We start from the raw sequence: 21,437 nt of genomic DNA on the forward strand, positions 1-21,437 counted from the left end.
GTGTATTTCTGTGTGTGTGTGTTAGTTTCTGTGCGTGTGATTCCATCATCAGATCACCTTTACAACACGAACAAACGAAGGCTTCGCAGTCAAATTTTTGTTCGGCTCTGTATGTGTTGGTGTAAATACTGAAAAAATAGAAGAAAACCAATTAATATTTGTGATTTTAAAAATAAATTATTGAAGATTATTATCCACAATGTTGCCTGTTGCTAAAACAATTTCTAGAGGATGTCACAAGTAAGTTTTTTTGGCTGTTGGAATATAAAAAAGAACAACGTTTCGAGAAAAAAAAACTTTTTCAAAGTAACGGAAATTTCCTAACTTTTTTCCTACTATTTTTTTTAAGCAATCCTTTTGTAGTAAAAAGACTCTTCAAGGTAAAAATAATTTTAAGATCAAACCGAATGTTCTGTTTGATTTTAAACAAAAGATATCTACATTTTTGTGATAATGTACTTAAAAATGACGTTTGCTATATTATTTTTGTTTTTCTTCCTCTGAAAAAATCATATATTTTTTTACCTTTTTTCAATATATTTGTTGCCATATAGATAAAGATTTTTATTGTGTTATTTAATTCTTTTTGATTTGTGACTTAAAAACACAAACATTAAAGGCTTTTAGTTTGTTTTATATAAATAGTGTTTTATAGCTTAGTCAAGCAGTTGTCAAAGGCATTTTTCGCCCCTAAAAAAATGTTGCCAATGAATAAAATTTAAAAGAGTTGGCTTTATTCCAAATTATTGTTCATTGTGACAAGAAGTATTTAAAATCAAAGGATTTCTAATTGTCCTCCTATCTCACCAGTATTTTAATTGGGAGGATAAAAATCTTTCTCTCAACTTAAAAGAATATTTTCGATAATATTACAATTTAACAATAACAATAAAGAAATTATTATTTGTCTTAAACGAAGAAACTTATATTATAAAATAATTTATTAATTAGTAAGCTACAAGTCATTTAGAGGAAGCAAAACATCCATCCTATTTAACTGTTGTTTTTTTATATGTGGGGCTTGCTAGTGAATCTACTTTAATGTTGGATTAGATTAAGTAGGGCTTAATGGAGCCATGAGGGACACAAGTTTCCGCAGTTGCCAGAAAAGTTTTTTCAAATTTTTATGGATTGTCTACTAAGCTACTAGAAGTATTGTATCTTGTATTTTGTCACAGGGAAATTCCAAGACAATTTATTAGTCAATCAAAAGGATAATAAAAAATCAAAATCAAGCTAAAATTTATAATATACTATTTTCAACTATTCATTGTCTGTCTTAATTAATTTTATGTTTACTCTTCACAAGTTTAAGAAGGAGAAATATTTTCAACATCCCAACCGTCTAAAAATGTGTATTGTAAATTGTAGTGCAGCTATTCCATAATTATTCAATTCTTGTTTCATCAATTTGTGCACGAAACGTTTTACCTATGTTTATTTTCACTATCTTAAAAACATTATTAATGTCACAGATTATGTTTGTGAATATTCTGTTATGGTATTAAAATCTGTTTTGTCTTATAGGCTTATTAAAATCGTTATATCATCTTTAATCTTTGAAATATGATTCCTGTAAGATTTAGGTAGTAAGATAGGCTCTACTATAATTATTACTTAAAAGTTCTTATATTCATTTTTCATTATGATTATTCAGCTTTAATAGCAACAGTTTTTAAAATAATATAATCTAAATCACTTGAAATTACTAAGGTGCTTGGACGACTGGGCACGGTGTTAAAAGCGAAGTATCTCCACAATCAAGTCTTAAAGTATGTCCGTATCAAGATGCTGTGAGTATTGGTGCAAAAAATATGACGTAACAAAAAAAATAGCCAATGAGAGGCCGTTATTGACCAATGGTAAAATTTATAGTGGCCTCTCATTGGCTAATTTTTTTTGTTACGTCATATTTTTTGCATCAATACTCACAGCATCCCGTATCAATAAATCTGTATTTATGTTTTAGTTTTGTCTATTTCGTTTGTCTGGTCTGGTAAGCTTCGCTTTTATGGATGTTGTCATGTATGTTTAATATATATTACTAGCGGCTTCGCCCCTAGCCTCTAGGGGCTTTGCCTCAAGAGGTTTTAGCAACCTTTTTTGTGTTATTTAGATTTTTAAGAAAAGGAGTTTTAAAACATTTCTTTGGGGGGGAATTTTTTGTGTGTGTGGGAGGGGGGGGGGTAGTCGAACCCCCATTTTTTAGATTTTAGTTTAAATTTTTTTTTTTTGGGGGGGGGGATTTTTCAATTACTGAGCCCAATCGGTTCAGTAGTTACTGAGATATTAAGCTTCAGACAGACAGACAGACGGGCAGATAGACAGACAGACACTACTTTGTATTATAGATATCATTATAGTCATATGGGTTAAGGCTAACATGGCGCGAAAAGTTCTTAAGTTTATACTTGTGAATATCTTATTGTCTACATTTACCTAAAAATGCAAATAAACGCTTCATTTTGCTTCAATAATTAGCAAAAAAAGTTGTGGGAGATACATTTTCTTTAGATGAGATATCCCTACCTGTGGTTATTTGGTTGATAATGTGGGGGGCAAGGATCTAAAGGGATAAGACAATGGCTAATAAATTGATGTAGATCCATAATGATGATACACAAAATTACCTCTTCTGTACATTATAATTTGTGGTGGGCAAGTTTGATCATTTCTTAATAACCAACCAATCAAAGTTCAATAAAAGTTCCCAAAGTTAAAAAGCCAACGGATAAGAAAAGGTTAGTATAAAACTTTTGGGACTAGTGTAATAAACAGCCCAATGTCTCCTCCCTTCCTGTGTGGGAGGAGTTGTTACTTGTCACACAACTTCTTTATCTTTATTTTAAATTTATATTTCTAAAGATGTAAACAAAAAAAGTGTTTTCTCGAAAGAGTAAAATTTTTAAAATTAAAAATCATTAATTAATTAATTTTAAATGGATATTTTACATATAAAAAAACACTAAATGTTGTATTCATTTTTTAATTTAAAAAAAATCTTAATTAGCAAAAACTTTTTTTTTTTGTTTACTGTATTATAGGTATGTACATTTTGGTTTTACTTCTAATTACAGTCAACACTTTTAAGTTAATTGATACAAAATGTATATTTTATCTAAGAATTTATTTTAAAAGGATTCATTATCATTCACTAGAAATTTTAACCCTATCCTCTAGGGGGTTTTTGTTGAAGGCTTAGAATCATGATAAAAAAAAATCTTTTTATTTGTATAAAAATTATATATTAAAGTCAATTTATAAAACTTCTCTAAAAGTATGTTTAATCGGTATAACCTTTCACTTATTCAAATTGTTAACATGGTTAAAAGCATAAATATAAATAGGGGTTTTAAAAGACTTACTCCATAGTTCTTAGATCCAATACCAAAACCGTCGCAATTAAGTTTCGTCTGTCAACTTTTACTTGATTTTCCACATTTTACTAGATACATTAGGAATAGTACGTAGATATGTTTAAATTTACATTTTTCTTACCGCAGATGAAAAAATCCAGGCACATTTTCTTGCAAAAAAAATCACCGTTTGTTTTTTGTTGTTGTTTTCACAAAAAAAAATAGTTTCAGTTGGATATTTTTACAGAACACAAGAATAGAAAATATTTTTAAATGCATTTTAGCAGGGTTTCGGATCCGGATCCGGATCCGCAAGGATTCGCATATTTTTGAGTCCAAGGATCCGGATCCGGATCCGGATCCGCAAAAAAATGCGGATCCGGATCCTTGGACTTAAAAAAATGGAAAAATCTACCTAAATTTATATAAAATCTCAGACATTCTCTTGATGAGAGCCAATCTTGAAGGTTTAGGTTCAGACTTGAAAATTAAAAGTATTTTTGACTTCGAATCAAAGAATGAAATTTTTTTGAAAAAATTGGTGATTTTATTTTTATTGTCAAGGATCCGGAACCGGATCTGGATCCGCATACAATCAATGCGGATCCGAAACCCTGCATTTTAGTTTGACAGCAGCTACAAAAAATATTTCCCTGGTTGGTTTTATAATTATAACCCATGGTAATCATTTAAGATAACAAGGATGACAACATCTATAAAAGCGAAGCACTGAAACGGTAGGACAAACGGACACTAACACTTGTATAGTGTCAGAACTGAATAATCAGAATATAAATGTATAAATGTCGAAGCAAAATTGTAAGTAATATTGTTGAAAAACTGTTTGATACAGAATAGTGTTTATGGACATACTTACAGTTTTAGGACTTAATTATAGAGTTGCTTCGCTTATAATATTGTACTTTGTTGTCCCAGAAATCAGTATACCAAAAATCAGATCAATCGGATTATTAGATCACATGAAAATTTGTTGTTAAAAAAGTAAAAAAATCAACATGTTCAAAATGGACGTACGGACATTCTGGTAATGATTATAGAGTTGCTACGCTTTCTAAATCGTACCTAACTACTACAGGAATCACTATGCAAAGTTTGAAATCAATAGGACAATTCTAACATGCCTAAATTAGCGAAAAAAGCTATCCGTTACGAACGGACGGACGTACGGACGGACCGACCCTAATTATAGAAAAGCTTCGCTTTTAAAAAGCAGGGAATAAGACGTGTTACTAGTCAAAAAATAATATTAAGTGAAAAAAGGGGTTCTCCAATGCACTTGTAAAGTAAGTAAAAATGTTTTTTAATGGAAAATTTTGGAAGGGTAGTACATATGTATTCCAAGTGAAAATATTTAAAAGGAATATTAAAGTATTTACTACCAGGGAGTAAGGGAGGGGACAATGGATCGAATATTCAATTTTTAGGAGTCTCAGACTTTGGGGACTGGCTTAAAGGGAATGTGCAAGAATTTAGCAGTTTCTGACTGAGTTTGGGGACTTGCGCATAGAATGCCGCTACTCGTTATGTATGTTTTGAATATTGCAGACGGGGAGACGGGATAAGGGAAGTGGGGGGAAGGGAAATAAACACTCGTTGTGTTAGTTTGGAATGTAGCAGACGGGGAGAAGGGAGGTGGGGGAAAGGGGCAAGGGAAATAAACAGAATAAAAAGGGGCAGTCATATTCTTGCTAGGAGCTGGCCAGGTCCAATAATCTTTTAATATAAAAATCACACCAAAAAACCTCAATATATTTCATCAAAAGAAGTTGTGATTTCACTTTACATGACGCTATGGAAATCTATTATTTAATTAACAATCCCTTTATAATTTCCTACAAATTTATTGGATTAAACTGGATTTCATGCCCTTTCTTTGATAACTCTTATATTGAATTAATTGCCCATTGTCCCCTCCCTTACTCCCTGATTTACTACGCTTTAATAATTATTCCAATATATGTTGTAGATAAAATGAACGTAGAATATACGTGGATATTATGACAGGGGAAAAATTGTCAGTTCGTTCATCGAATAGGAGGGGAGGATGTGGGGTAAAGGCGGTGAAAAGGGGAAATCGTTATTTTAGCGCGCTCCTTGTTTCACTTTATTAGAAACATGAAACTCTGGTGTAAGATCCAAGTAATAATATATCTATTTAGATATCCCATCTTCTAAATAAGTGTACCTATGACAACATAATTGGTTTAACAGTTCTACCCATAAACTTTAGAGTAAAACTTTGTAATTAAAGTTTCAAATTTGTAGTTATTTTCTTTACAGTGTACCATGGTCTAGGTAATATGTGTCACGTGTACAAAAGTAGGCTTAGCATAGTAACATTAAATTTAACAATATCCTCTTATTTGAACCTATTCTCACCCCCTCGCCTCAAAGCAGCTGTAACCAACAACTGAAAAAATTCGAAAAAATATTTGGTAATTTCATCTGATTTTTTTGTGAAATCCAGACTATGTTTGGTTGCTTCGTGTAATGGTTAAAACTTTACAGCCTCAGTTTTTAGACCCTCTCTTTAAAGAAATAGTAACAAAAAGCATGAAATCCTGATACTATTACTTGGTAATCTGTTAAACTGACTGCAATTTGTTAATATTAGATTTCATTATCGACTAAATAACTTTTTAAAAGTTTGTCAAGGTTGATATATAACACATTCTTATGGTGAAATTATAACTACATGATTTGACAGTTTATACCTGAAGGTGAATGCAAGTTTTTCATGGTCTTAACTTAATGTTCTCAATGAAAGGGTTGAAAGAGTCCAATATAAAAGGAAAATTTGAAAAATTCTTGACATTCAAAATATTTAGTTTAATTCATGCAGGAGAGAAAGCGCGCGACGGCTAAAAAACGGCTTTCCTTTATTTAAATGTGTACTCTGAAGTAATGCCATTAGCAATTTAACAGATTTTAAGGAGCTAGAAAATCACATGTTTATTGTAAGTAAATCTCCTATGCATACACGGCGCGTCCGTTATTCCGTATATGTAATTTATTGACATTTTATGACAGAATGTCAAAAAATTTGTTTCTTATGTCGTTTCTTGTAATTGAACATTTTACTTGTTAATTAAGAAAAATGAATAATGAAAGAGACTTACAGTTATTTAAACCCTTCCCCCTCTGGTGTTTAACTCTAGATAAATGGTAATAAAGCATAATTTCGATTTTAAATAGATTTGACTTTATATGTATACTAGCGGCTACGCCCCTAGAAGCCTCTAGAGGCACTTGAGGAGGGCACTAAATTTAGATTTAAAAAGAAAAAGTAAAAAAAAAAATTTTGGTGGGGAGAAATTTTTTTGGGGGTTGGGGTGCCCCTACTTTTTAAATTTAGTTTAAAAAATTGAATTAATTTTTTTTGTGGGGGTTTAATTTTTTTCTAGGGGCGATTTCTCTTGGGAGGGTGGTGGTACCCTCCCCTAAAATAGTTATAAACCTTCCCTGGACTTATGAGAAGCCACCATGTTAAGGAGAACCCGATCGGTTCAGCGGTTAGCGAGATCCTTCGTTACAAACAGACAAAAAAACAGACAGACATACATCGTTCTACTTTGTATTTAAAGTAGATATATAACTTAAAAGAAAATACTAAACTTACTGAGATGAAGTGACGCTCGGATAATGACATACGTACCATAGTTATAGGGAAGCTACAAATATTTGCTCTAATTTACTTTCTAATATAATCAAAGATAAAATGGCAGCCTAATTCAGGGTCAGAATTTGTACAGTACATTTCTACAAATACTTTTAAATTGATTTATTTTCTAAAAATGTATGAGACAACGAGATCTTAACAACTGAATAGAAATAATTCATGTTTTAAATTCATCCTATGTGCTTATTTGCCCTTGTACTTTTTCCACCAACCTGTGTACATTATCGGAGTACATGGTTGGATTACACTTTTTGTACCCTTGTTAAAATATAACATTTGTTGTGTATTTACAAAAATACTCGTCTTCCCACGCTTTCAATAAATTAGTCCTTGGTCTGGCTAGTTTCAATAATCTAATTAATCAGGACAAATTTTATTTTAAATTCTAAAGTTCTAATTTTATACTGATTTTGTTATATATCTCAAGAAAATCTTAATTTGAACAATTGCATTCTTTAATTTTTCGATCGCGTCTAGTGTCTGTTCAAGGATATGCAACCTGCATTGATTGACTCTAAGTTACAAAAGATGCAGGGATCTAAAGGGATAAGACAATGGCCGATAAATTGATGTACATCCCCAATGATGAGACACAAAATATTACTTCTTCTGTAGATTAAAATTAGTGGTTGAAACGTTTGAACAACTTAAAGAAACAACCAATCAAAATCCCCTCAAGTCAAAGCTAGTAACAGTGGCTGATTCAGATTATGACGTCAAAAAAATTAACCAATGACAGGCCACTATAAATTTTACCATTGGTCAATTACAGTGTATACTGGCCTCTCATTGGTTAATTTTTTGACGTCATAATCTGAGTCAGCCACTTTTACTAGCTTCCCTCAAGTCCCCAAAGTTGTAAAGACAACGAATAAGAAAACTTTATATAAAACTTTGGGAACTAGTGTAATAAACAGCCCGTTGTCTCCCCCTCTATCTCTCTCTCTCTCTATCTCTGCAAAAGATGGATATTATGGTAATATCAATACAAAGAAAATAAAGTATAAAAAATTATTTTTTTTATTTTTCAACTAATTTAGAATTGGCGTGCGCACCATCTCCTCCGTGGTTCCCAAGACAGACATCGAGCTGAAGGACTTCAAGATCGCCAATGAGCCAGTGCTGAGCTACCTGCCCGGCAGCAAGGAGAGACAGGACCTGGAGGCGGCTCTGTCAGCTCTGGATGGTGTCACAGAGGATATTCCCATTGTCATTGGTGGCAAGGAGTACAGGACTGATAATGTTCAGTATCAACCAATGGTAAGCAGTTCATATAGATATGTTATCCTTGTATAAAATTGAAAGGATGTCTGGTGTGTCTGAAGCGAAGAATCTTGCTAACTGATGTACCGATATGCTTTTTCTACTTTAATCTTTAACACTAAAAATAAAGTAAGGCTTGACTTCCTTCATCTCTCAAGTGCCCCTAGTAGATACATCTAGGGGCGTAGCTGCTAGTAATGAAGAAAGAAGGAAAGATAATAAGTATGAGAATCATTCCTACCTGAAAGACATACCCACAGACTGACAGATACGATCACTTATAGAGTAGCTTTGCATATAAAAATTGCTAATAAAATCGTGGCACGGCATATAGAAATGCACTAAATGTAATCTTTTCTATTAAAAGTATAAAATGAAAGACACCTGTTAACTATAAAGTTAGAGGTCAACAAACCTTTGCTATATTTTAAAATTTTTCCATATAATTACAAAAAACTTTTGCTTGGAAAAAAATGATAAACCTAATCTAATGGTGTATAAAAAGTTCAAATAATGAAACTGTCTAAAATTTGGTCTGTTGGTCAATGTTTTGTTTTAAGTATTTAATTTCATATAAAAAGTGAACGAAAAAAGGAAAAACTCATATGGAGTCCTGTTACGAATTTCTTATGTATATCCTGCCCATTAAGGAGTTAATTAACTGAAAATTGTAGATTTGTCTAGACCCGAACTCTGCTATATCCAAAATTACCCTGAATCAGACAGACAGACGGACAGATATCGTTCTACTTAATATTATAGAATTAAAACAGATTTGATTTTTTCTCCACTATATTTCAGCCCCACGACCACAAGAAGAAGGTGGCCAAATTCTACTGGGCCACCCCAGAGCTCGTCAACAAGGCCATCGATGTCTCCCTGAAGGCAAAGGCTGACTGGGAGAGAGTTCCCATCGACGAGAAGATTGACATGTTTAGGAAGGTGTCTGATGACATGTCAGGAAAGTATCGCGCTCAATTGAATGCCACAACCATGCTGGGACAAGCTAAAACAATTATTCAGGTTAGTCATACATCAGCATTTTAGTTCATACAGATTTGCTTAACTTATTTTCAAAACAAAAATTTCCTCTCTTGATGTCAGGCAAAATCCTATACAATTTCGAAGGCTAGTCTAAGAATTCCATGCTTTTGGGTTTTGGGGGGGGGGGGGGCATTTAAAGTACTTGACAATAAATTTGTTTGGGGTAATGAAGAGGGATCTAACGCCCTTCATTCCCAACTATTTAGATTAGGGCCTTTTTAAGGAAAACATATTTCTAAAAAGGGCCTAATAATTCAATCAGTGTTAATAACTGCATAGAGACTGTAAACTAAGTAACCAAGAAAGGGTACTGTTTACTGAGTGGCTTTGCAATAGATCAACATATTTTCGCTTATCTAAAACGACCAAGCTTCTATTGCTTGATTAACTTCTACAAGAGAACCAAACTATTTACATAATTTTAGGCCGAGATTGATTCTGCAGCTGAGCTGATAGATTTCTTCAGATTCAACACATACTTTGCCAAAGAGCTGTACAACTGGCAACCTATCAGTGAAAATCCCGAACAAACTCTTAATCTTATGAGATACAGGTACAAAATAGAGAATTTAATACCTTATGTTAAATCTTAAAACTTGTATAAATTATAGAATCTATGCGCATAAATATTTTTTTTTCAATAAGTATAATGGACCATTTAAATATTTTTTTTAACAATAGTATGAAATTAATAATGAAAAAAATGTTTCAGATCTTTGGAGGGATTTATTGCTTCTGTGACTCCCTTTAATTTCACAGCTATTGCTGGCAACCTTGCCTACACCCCAACTGTTATGGTAAGCTATATCTAATTTCACAGTAACAGCTGGCAACCTTGCATACTCCTCAACTGTTATGGTAAGCTATTTAACTTCACAGCTATCGCTGGCAACCTTGCCTACACCCCAACTGTTATGGTTAGCTATCTAATATCACAGCTATCGCTGGCAACCTTGCCTACACCCCAACTGTTATGGTAAGCTATATCTAATTTCACAGTAACAGCTGGCAACCTTGCATACTCCTCAACTGTTATGGTAAGCTATTTAACTTCACAGCTATCGCTGGCAACCTTGCCTACATCCCAACTGTTATGGTAAGCTATTTAATATCACAGCTATCGCTGGCAACCTTGCCTACACCCCAACTGTTATGCTAAGCTATATCTAATTTCACAGTAACAGCTGGCAACCTTGCATACTCCTCATCTGTTATGGTAAGCTATTTAACTTCACAGCTATCGCTGGCAACTTTGCCTACATCCCAACTGTTATGGTAAGCTATTTAATATCACAGCTACATCTGGCAATCTTGTCTATATCCCGACTGTTATTGTAAGCTATATTTTTATTTCACAGCTATTGCTGGCAACCTTGCCTATACCCCAACTATGGTAAAATATATTTAATTTCACAGTTACATCTGGCAATCTTGCCTATATCCCGACTGTTATTGTAAGCTATATTTTTTTTTACAGCTATTGCTGGCAACCTTGCCTATACTCCAACTATGGTAAAATATATTGATTTCATAGTTACTTCTTGCAACCTTGCCTATACCCCAAATGTTATGATAAGCTATTTAATATCACAGCTAGGGCTGGCAACCTTGCCTTCATCCCAACTTTCATGGTAAGCTAAATTTAATTTTACAGTTAAATCTGTCAAGACCAATTTTTACGCGCTGCTCGTGCATTACTGTGTCTTTGTTATTCAAGACTTAGTAGGCCTTAGTTCGGCCAGCTGTTTTACATTTAACAGCCTTTTCGACTACTTGATCCTAAAGTAAAGGACCGAAATTGGAGAAAAAAATATTGTAAACATAAAGTGAATGTATTTTTAGGGTAATGTAACCTTGTGGAAGCCGAGTGACACAGCTATCCTGTCTAACTACCTCATCTACAAAATCTTCCGTGATGCTGGCTTTCCCGACGGAGTTGTCAACTTCCTGCCCTCCGACGGCCCCGTGTTTGGCAAGACTGTGACTGCTCACCCTGAGCTGGCGGCTGTCAACTTCACTGGATCCGTACCGTAAGTTTTTTTCATCGAGTATTTTACATTATATTCAGATAACAAAGAAAATAACATCAATGCGTCATTTGTCTGAATTTGTTTTAAAAAACGAACAGATGGATACATTTAAGGGTAGAGTAGATTACATTATCAAAAAGATTTCAAAGTATTAATATAATTGAGCAATTAACAATGTATATTTACTACTTTAATTATTATTGTTGTTGCTTAGAACATTCCAGTGGCTGTGGAAGGCTGTTGGAGAGAACATCCAGAACTACACAGGATTCCCTAAGCTTGTGGGAGAGTGTGGTGGCAAGAATTATCATTTTGTTCATCCAACAGCTGAGGTTGAGACTGTTGTCGCTTCAACCATCAGATCTGCATTTGAATATCAGGTCAGACTATTTAATTGTTTATAAAAACACAATTTTAATTGATTAATTTAGAACATATAGAATCACGTTCACTACCAATTAACTAAATCAAAGTTTACATCAAGAAATACTGAAATTATTGAGGGTATAGAGTAAATTTTTGTTAAATACTTAATCCAAAGAAAGAATGGAGACTATAAATGAGTCTTCCCCCCAGACTTCATAAACTCATTATATCATTTGCAAGAATAAAATTCTTTGGGGATGGAGGGATTAGAAAATAGACGACAATGTATTATTCTCCGGATTTTTCCTCTAACACTTTTACTTCCAAAGTGATAATTTTGTTCATTAGAATGAAAATGGTTTGAAAATTTAAATAAAATGAATAATAATATTTTTTTATTTTTAGGGCCAGAAATGTTCTGCTTGCTCCAGAGTGTATGTTCCTGAATCTTTGTGGCCCAAAATTAAGGAGGGTCTCATTGAAACACACAAGACTTTGAAGGTAAATTTTTGGTACTATATGAGCATTTGGTTCACCCACTCTGAAAGTAAAGTTTTTTAATTATCTAAATTTAAAGCTTACTTTTTTTCTTTCCATATTATCTAACAGCTTCGCTCTTCACCTTATCAGCTAAACAGAAGGGATGTTTGCATTTTTTTAAGTTCTTAATGTTCGTTAGTCCAATTGTCTCTTTTGTTGGGCTTTTTTTATTTAAGTTATCATCCCTTTTTTTTATAAAAGTCAGTAGACATATAATTTTTTTAGGTTGGATCAGTGACTGAATTCGATTCCTTCATGTCTGCTGTCATTGACAAAAAATCATTCGACAGGTATTTAAAAATTGTTGTATTGCCTAGTTTGATCAGGGGGTGTCGCCACCCTTCTGTATATTACAATTAGTGGTTAAAATGTTTTGACACTTAACTAAATGAATCACCCAATCATAATTCAATAAAACTCCCTTAAGTTGTTAAATTGATGAATTGGAAAACGTTATAAAACTTTGGGGACTAGTGTAATTAACAGCCCAATGTCCCCTCCCTCCCTTTTAAGAGATAGTTCCCAATTTAATCTAAGTTAGGTTTATATAATCATGGTGTCACAATTAGCAATTAAACCAGTAATACTAAATCTTTTAACGAATTCTTTAGATCGACATGTAAACAAAATACTTACAGTCTTCAAGAGCATATAATTCAATTAAATTTGTTAAATTCTATACAATTTCTTAGGCTAGGATTTCTTTAGCCTCACAACTCAAACTCCGAGGCTAGTCTATAATATTTTATAGAAATTTTCCTAATATTGTATTTAATTTAGAATTACTGGATATATTGAGCACGCCAAGAGCTCCCCCAACACAACTATCGTGGCTGGAGGCCAGTATGACGACTCTGTAGGATACTTTGTCCAGCCAACCATTGTTCACACGACAACTCCCATGGACAGAATATTCAGAGAGGAAATATTTGGTCCTGTTGTCACCATTTATGTCTATCCTGACCAGGTACGTCAAATTCAGGGATTTTAAGGTATAAGACAATGGCCGATAAATTGATGTACATCTCCAATGTTGTTGTTACAAATTTACCCCTTCTGTAGATTACCATTAGTGGTTGAAACGTTTGGATACTCAACTTAATGAACCAATCGATCAAAATTCAATATAAGTCCCCAAATTTGTTATGCCAACGAATTAGAAAACGTTATCAAAACTTTGGGGACTAGTGTAATAAACAGCCCAATGTCCCCTTCATCCCAGGTGAAATTACTAGTAGCGTAGATACTCTAAGTCTTGGGAACGGTTTGTAGGTACTCTAATTACTAAAGGGATAAGACAATTGATGTTAAAATGTTTGAAACCCCAATTAAGATAAACAAAATTACCCGTTTTCTACAAAAAAATCTTCGTATGTTATCATTCTTGTTTTGATGGGTATCTTAGAATAACTCGATTTTTAACCTTCATAAGTGCCATCTATTGACAAATCATTGAACTAATTTCTTACCTAGGATGTTGAAGCTACAATGAACTCTATTGGTACCCACACACCCTACGCTTTGACCGGTGCCATCTATTGCCATGACCAGTAAGTAAAATTATTTTTGCATGTTATTTCTTTGCGAAACTAATATAGTAATACAAACGCTTTTGAATTTTTTTACTTAACGTACTCCCAATACGGGCCATTTTAAATTTCATTGACTACCTATTTATCTAAATTGAAATATCTAACCGACACTGATTATCTTCTGTCAGTTTTTACTCTTATACTTGTTTTGGTTTATTTGTAGGTGACGTCACTCATAGCCTTGTGTTAACACATTAATATAATTTTAATGTTTTCAGGGAATTTGCCAACCGTGCAACTGATATTTTGAAGGGAACCGCTGGAAACTTCTACGTCAACGACAAATCCACCGGCTCCGTTGTCGGCCAGCAGCCGTTCGGCGGCGCCAGGCTGTCCGGCACTAACGACAAGGCCGGTGGGCCACACTACATGCTGAAGTGGGCCAGTGCTCAGTCTATTAAGCAAACATTTGTACCTCTCCACGATGTTGGGTATCCCTACATGAAGGCTTAAATTTAAGTTTTATTTAAATTGCGCAAATTTATATTAAATCAAATTATTATATAAAAACGGCATTATATTCATTAATACAAAAATATTTTTCAATTAAAATTAGATAGCCGTCCAGTTTGTTTCTACTTTCTTTAAAAACTTGTATAAATTGTGTTAATAAAAGTATTAATATTATGCAATTATAACAGTTGCCTGTATATGAATTAAATGATATTTTAACAATCCTTGTTAAATAAACTAATGTTTGACTACTTGCATCAAGTAAAATAAAGATTTGATGTTCCTTTTTATGTTTCCTTCAATAGTACAAAGTAATGGGTTGTTTGTACCTGTTGCAAATTATCTCAGTAATTGCTGCACTGTCATCCTGTGGTGAAGAACAGGTCCTATGATGACCTATCCATACCTCTTCCAAAGAAGGACTAACCAACAAGGCCAATATCACTCAGTTTGTACATTCTATCCAAAGTTTTGAAAGGCCATTACGTCGGTTTATAAATTCATTGGTTTATTAAATAGATATAATACCCTAGATGGACAATCAGACACATTAATCCGTCCAGCTTAATAAGGTAATTTTAGAATACATAGATTTCTCTTTAACTTTTAACGTAAGCTGACGTAACTGTTGGACAACGAATTTTTTCAAGCATAGTTGTATTCTAAAAAATTCAACTGTTTATAGCCAGGAATAAGGCATAGCCAACAAGTTCAATAGATGTAAAATAATATTCAGGGGCAGATAAAAAGATTGTCTTACTACGATAAAGCAACCCCCAATTCAGCTGAATTTACCAAATATTTTTGAATTATTTTGGTTGTTGGCTTTTTACATTGATTATGTGTATATCCCTGCCTTTCAACAACAAAACGTGACCAAGTTATTGACTAATAATTGGTCAGAGTTTCCTTCACTTCCCATTCACAGATAAGGGATCTTGATCTACAAGATTTAATGGTTTAAGTTAAACGGAACATTTGGGATTGACATCCTTATTTTACCTGAAACCTCTACACTAGGTACTGAACTACCAAGATTTAATTATTTTTTAAAGTGTTTTTGCGTACCATGAATTCAAAATCATGACCTGACCTTACATTAATAGTTTACGTTTATCCAACTTTTAACCGGACTTTAAAAATCCTCTAGAAAGAAATAAAAACATATCAATTTCTTTTTATTTATTGATATACAAATTTTAGAATCAAAAATTTTACAATAACATAACTTTTCAAAAGTTGTTAAATAATAATCAACAATTATATCTAAATATTGCATACAAGACTAAAACTAATGTAAGGCTTATTTTTAGCCATTATTCGTATTGGAGATAATATAACAAAGCTCTTCATAAAAAAAAACATAAAAAATCACTGAATTTTCTTGTTAAATGCAAACCTTAAAAAATTAAAAAGGAACAAAAATTTTTGCGATATATTATTGGAGTTAATACAAATTAAAAGTAGAATAATAAAAATAAGAACCAGTCATCTCCAGAAACTAATTCCAGATTTACCTTGCTAACACTCTGCGCATTAAATTGAAGCAAAACTACTCCAAACATTACTCCAACTACCGCTGATTTTAGAGTTTTCTAGAATAAGATATATTTGACAAAAAATTGGGTATGTAAAAAGGAATATAAAAATGTGTGGTGATAAAAGAAGCATCCTTATACCTCTCAATATAAGCTTCCAAAGGCATAATCTAATTTAGAAGAATTGCAATTAAGCAAGACAAATTAATCGCCCGTTGTCCATTTGTAAATCAACTTTAATAATGGATTTATCATTACTTGGATCTTATACCAGACTATCATGTAGTCAAATAAAGTGAAACTTGTAGCTGGCTAAAATAACAATTGCCCCACCCCTTCAACCCCATCCCCTTCTACTAGATAAAAAAAACTGGCCAATAAATGAAGTCCATGTTAGCAACCTAAATTGCCAACAATTTTACCCCTGTAATAAATATTCACGTATATTCTAAATCCATTATTATAATTCTATTCCAAACTAAGCTAAACTAAGGCCTGATAAAAAGTATTAAGGATTGTTTAAGTTATTTATTCCAGTTTTAAAAATGCTATATGGCTAAAATCGTGAACATAATATTAACTGCTGACTTGGTTGTTGCATTTTAATTAAATTTAGGTTAATTCTAGTAATATATCCAAACAATCACGCAACAAAAACGCAAGACAAAATTTGTGTTTAAATAAAAAATGTCTGTAAATTTTGGAGCATTTTTACATTATGCACAATTTCTTATAATAATCTAGAGGAGAAAATAGAAACATGTAAATAAAGAATAACACAGATTTAACATATTAATAATGATAATTATGATCGTATCACAGCTCTTGGTAACCTGTGAATATAATTTTTGAATGGATCCGCAATGTTGGCAAAATTCAACGACGGACATTCTCTGAAAGAAAAAAAATAGTTTTGATTAATATAAATAATACAGCATGATCATATATTACTGAAATAAAGTAAATGCTCAAATAAGGTCCAAAAAACAGTTAATATGTAAATCATTTATATAACATATTATTAAACATTTTGTATAGGAAAAAAATTTATGGGTTTCAAAGAAATTATGCCTTAAAAACCGGTTTTTCCAAAGTGCTTCCAAAGCTTATCCAAAACTCTAGTTTTTGGAAATAAAAGAACCATTCAGTACATATAGTACAGAAGCTACGTGGTAAAATGTTCCAACTGACTTTAAACTTTTTAACCTTTCTCACCTTTTAATTGGTCATTTTTAAAAGGTGCTCTGGAAAAACCGGTTTTTAAGGAATAATTTGTTGAAAACCATGAAATATTTTTTTTCTTATACAAAATGTTTTGTACCTAATATGTTGTATAAAAGAGTTAAATGTTTCTACCTGGCATGTTGAACGGACTCCGCAGCCTTGTAGAAGGCAGAATTATTCTCCATGAAGTCCTCTCCATTGTCGGACACCAGAGGTTTCATCCTCTTAAACTTGAACTCAATCCTGCTAATGACAAAGTCGAGGCCGTCGTATGTGCTCTGCTCCCAGAAGCCACGGTTCATTACCCGGTTGAACTTTGCGTGGGCAATCGGAAAGAATCGTTCCTGCAAACAAAAGCCAATAAATTTATGTACATCCCAATGATTATACACAAGATTACCCCTTCTGTAGAAAAAAATTATTGGTTGAAACGTTCGGACACTTAACTTAATTAACCATCCAATCAAAATTTACTAAAGTCCCAAAAGTTGTTAAGCCAACGAATAAGAAAACGTTATTATAATAATCCAAATAATATGAACCAATTAGAGGATCTTACCATATAATTAAGCCTGTGTTGAGCAGATAGTAAATGAAACATGAACTCCATAATGCCGCACTGAAAGTTACACAACAAACAATGATGTCTAGGATCCCTCTCTCCCTGCCACCAGACCTCAACAGCAAACTCTAGACCCACCAGAGCCGCGGCCCTGTACTTCTCCAGGAGCTGGGAGAGAACACTTGTCTCGTGCATATCCAGCAAGCTTGTCTTCTTCTCTTCTACAGGATCAGTTGAACCCTCTTAATCAAAATTAATTTTGAAGCATAGAAATTATTTTCTCGTATTCATTCGAATCCGGTGGAGAGGAACCGGTTCTCATCCATACGAAAAAACTATGTCTAGCATCGTATTATATCCAGCTTTCTACGAATATAGAAATGTACAATCATAAGATTAAAACCAGTTTTTTTAGCCGGTGCCTCCGGCACCTCGGGGCTAAAAAAACTAGTTTTAATCTCATAATTGTACTTTCTATAACTGCGGAAAGCCGTTTATTATACGATGCAAGAAATAACTATTCTCGTATTTATTCGAATCCGGTGGAGAGGAACCGGTTCTCATCCATACGAAAAAACTATGTCTAGCATCGTATTATATCCAGCTTTCGGCACCACGGGGCTAAAAAAACTGGTTTTAATCTCATAATTGTACATTCTATATCCGCGGAAAGCCGTTTATAATACGATGAAAGAAATAACTATTATGTTGTTTTTTAAAAATCTTGTGTTATTTACAATTTAAATTGACAAATCATAATTGCTTTAAACCAAAAATATAATTATGAAGAAATATTAAATACTTGAACTCATAGACAGACAAATAATACCAGGTTTTAATTAGATGCAAAAAAAATTACACATACCTACGATAGAATACTCTGACAATTTGTTTCCATGTTTTTTCCCCATAAAATGAGTCTCCAAGTTTTTCTTTGAATTCACAGTGATGGAACAAATCTCACATTTAAACATCATAATTCCATCAGTTTTGAAACTTGAAAACACAGATTTCTCCTCTCCTGACGTTAGATCGTACACTTTCATGTTGAGTCTAAAATCAGCGTATAGGGTTCCAAGATCGACTAGGCTATCCAGGCGACGATTTCTGTCCGCCCTTCTATCGGCCAGGTTACGCTTGAACTGATCAGCAAGGTTGTCATAATCTGTGGAAACTATACCTATCCACTGTTGCACCAGATTTTCCAGGTACAATCGTTCACACTCGGTCGTTATGTTGCGCTTCAACAAGATAGGCAGCAGGTCCTTATCAGGAACATCCTTATAGTTTACAGGCTCGTCTCTCTCTTCTCCAGGTTCCAGCTGATTCATCATGTTATTGTCATTCTCAGATAAATTGGTTACGGGGCCCATAAATCGGCCTTCAGGAGTAGTTCTATCAAAACCACCAGGACCCATAAATCGCCCTTCAGGAATAGTTCTATCAAAACCACCAGGACCCATAAATCGCCCTTCAGGAGTAGTTCTATCAAAACCACCAGGACCCATAAAACGACCTTCAGAAGTTGTTCTACCGTGGCCTTCAGGACCCATAAATCGACCTTCATTAGTTGTTCTATCGACGCCACCTGGACCCATAAATCGACCATCAGGATTAGTTCTATTGAAGCCACCAGGACCCATAAATCGACCTTCAGGGGTTGTTCTATCGAGGCCACCTGGACCCATAAATCTATCTTCTGGAGTTGTTCTATCAAAACCACCAGGACCCATCGACCGATTGTCAGGTGTTGTTCGATCAAATCGGTTAAAATTATTTTGAACGCCATGATCAAGATTATTTGAGTTCCATCTGTTATTTTGAATAGCCTGGTTAAAAAAGGTTTCTTCATTGTTTTTCCTAAATGGCAGGTTTAAGGTACTGTTAATATCATCCTGTTCGTTCTTAGACATTTCATCATAGCCAGAGTTATCACGAGAGCCAAACCACGGACCATCTTGATTTCCGAACTTAAACCGTTTATTTCCAAACGGAGATGCTGTATCATTAAAGCCTCTTTTATTAAAATTTCTTAATTTTTCGAGCGCCGATAGCATTGAAGAAGGTTTATGTCCGTCAATTGGACCGCCAGGCATAATTCTTTGTCCACGAAGTTTAGTTAAAGCACTACTATACTCCTCCTTATGACCATCCCTATCATAATCATTTGATTCATTGTTGTAACTATCACCAGTGTCAACTCCCCAATCAGAAGCAAAGTCATTGATCGCTTCCTCGCCCAGGTTTTCATCAGAAAATGGAGTTCTACCGCTGGCTTCAAATTTCGAGTTCTCGTTCCACTCAGTTCCTCTAGAAGATTCAGTCCCATGTGATGAATTAACAGAAGGTGGCATAAGAGGGGGGATAGCGTTGGGTCTGTGTCCTGGGGGTGGAGGGGGAGGCTGCACCACGTTATCTTGGAATGGATCCAAATCATCTAAAATAGTTTTATATCATTAATTTCGCTTTAATATAAGGAAACAAAGTCGGGGATATAACGATGACGATAAATTACATCGACTCCATACATTTTCAGAGAAACAAAAATATTACGCACCTGGATATGGTAATTGGTTCATCATTTGTTTGCGAACACTCTGCCGCCTATCAATATCAGGTTTAGGCGGCTCAACATCAACTGGTGGTTGAAGACTTGGCTTGGATTTGATCATCTTTTGGAAACTTTGCGCTTTTTTCTTGAGCAGTCGCTTGGCTAGCTTCTCCTTGGCCTTGGCAAGCTGTTCCTCTTCTTCCAAAGTATCATCCAGCTCTGCTACTATTTCAAGAATCATTGAGTCATCAATATCCGCATCTTTGAAATTAATTGTGCTGTTACTAGCGGTGTCATCATCATCTAAGATAAGCCATAAATTTTTCACTTATCTTATCATTATTTGTAAACATCTTTTACCTTATTGAATATCATTGGTTTATTAAAAACTGGGAAGATAACGGCGTTGGAACGACCGATGTCACCATTTTTTATATTTCTAACTGAATTCGTCAATTTGAAATATAACGCGTAGTTATCAAGGGAAAATCTTAATTGATTTTTACTGGTTTATTGTGGCGATAAATGACAAAAAAAAAAAAACGACGGTAGCGTTTGTTCCATTACTTAATAAGTTCAGTACATTGATTTGAAAAAATCATTACCTAATAAAGGGAGGGGTTTTTAATGCAACGATTTAATCAATGATTAAATGGCACTTAGAAATCGAATTTCGATCTGAAATTTTGCATGAATAATCCTTGGTAGGTCTATTTACCCTAAATCGAACAAAAAGTTGGAATTGTAACGGCTAACGGCTGGCGGCTCAGCCGTTTTGCCATTTTTAGGCTATCTTAAGAGAAATTAGTCACGAAACCTATATCCACATAATACTTTTTATCGCTCAATAACCTTATCAAACGGTTCTAGCCGGTAGCTGTTGGTACTAGATATTAAAATAGTGGGTATTGCTATCATTTAACATGACTTAAACCAAAAATTAATATGTTTTAAAAAGTTGATTTCTATGTAATTAATGATGAATTTGCCCTGAAAATAGGCAAAAACGGCTGAGCCGCCAGCCGTTACTTTTCCAACTTTTTGTTTGATTTAGGGAAAATAGACCTACCAAGGATTACTCATGAAAAATTTCAGATCGAAATTCGAATTTTAAGTGCCATTTAATCATTAATTACGAGATGGTTGCATTAACCCCCCCCCCCCCCTTTAAACCAGCGTTTGATTTTGGTGCGGCTCAGGGTCCACCCTAAAATCAAG

The 21,437-nt window shown here is 33.8% G+C and overlaps 2 protein-coding genes across 2 annotated transcripts; one reads left to right on the forward strand and one right to left on the reverse strand.

Moving 5' to 3' along the window:
* P5CDh1 (delta-1-Pyrroline-5-carboxylate dehydrogenase 1) lies at positions 1 to 14,627 on the forward strand. The gene is made up of 12 exons (XM_080156260.1): positions 1 to 240; positions 8,097 to 8,316; positions 9,121 to 9,342; positions 9,789 to 9,916; positions 10,076 to 10,160; positions 11,206 to 11,393; positions 11,608 to 11,773; positions 12,165 to 12,260; positions 12,525 to 12,589; positions 13,080 to 13,266; positions 13,773 to 13,849; positions 14,110 to 14,627. The coding sequence occupies exons 1-12, from the start codon at positions 200 to 202 to the stop codon at positions 14,342 to 14,344; spliced, it is 1,710 nt and encodes a 569-aa protein (XP_080012386.1). The 5' UTR covers positions 1 to 199; the 3' UTR covers positions 14,345 to 14,627.
* An 888-nt stretch (positions 14,628 to 15,515) lies between these two features.
* LOC145316004 (uncharacterized) lies at positions 15,516 to 20,543 on the reverse strand. The gene is made up of 5 exons (XM_080156265.1): positions 20,226 to 20,543; positions 18,534 to 20,105; positions 17,666 to 17,910; positions 17,239 to 17,450; positions 15,516 to 16,775 (listed from the first exon to the last, which is right to left on the reverse strand). Exons 1-5 carry the CDS (start codon positions 20,458 to 20,460, stop codon positions 16,688 to 16,690), a joined length of 2,352 nt encoding a protein of 783 aa, XP_080012391.1. The 5' UTR covers positions 20,461 to 20,543; the 3' UTR covers positions 15,516 to 16,687.
* Positions 20,544 to 21,437: the final 894 nt, after the last annotated feature.

The sequence above is a fragment of the Acartia tonsa genome, chromosome 4, assembly GCF_053477335.1.
Source record: "Acartia tonsa isolate MP-2025a chromosome 4, ASM5347733v1, whole genome shotgun sequence".
Lineage (NCBI taxonomy): Eukaryota > Metazoa > Arthropoda > Copepoda > Calanoida > Acartiidae > Acartia > Acartia tonsa.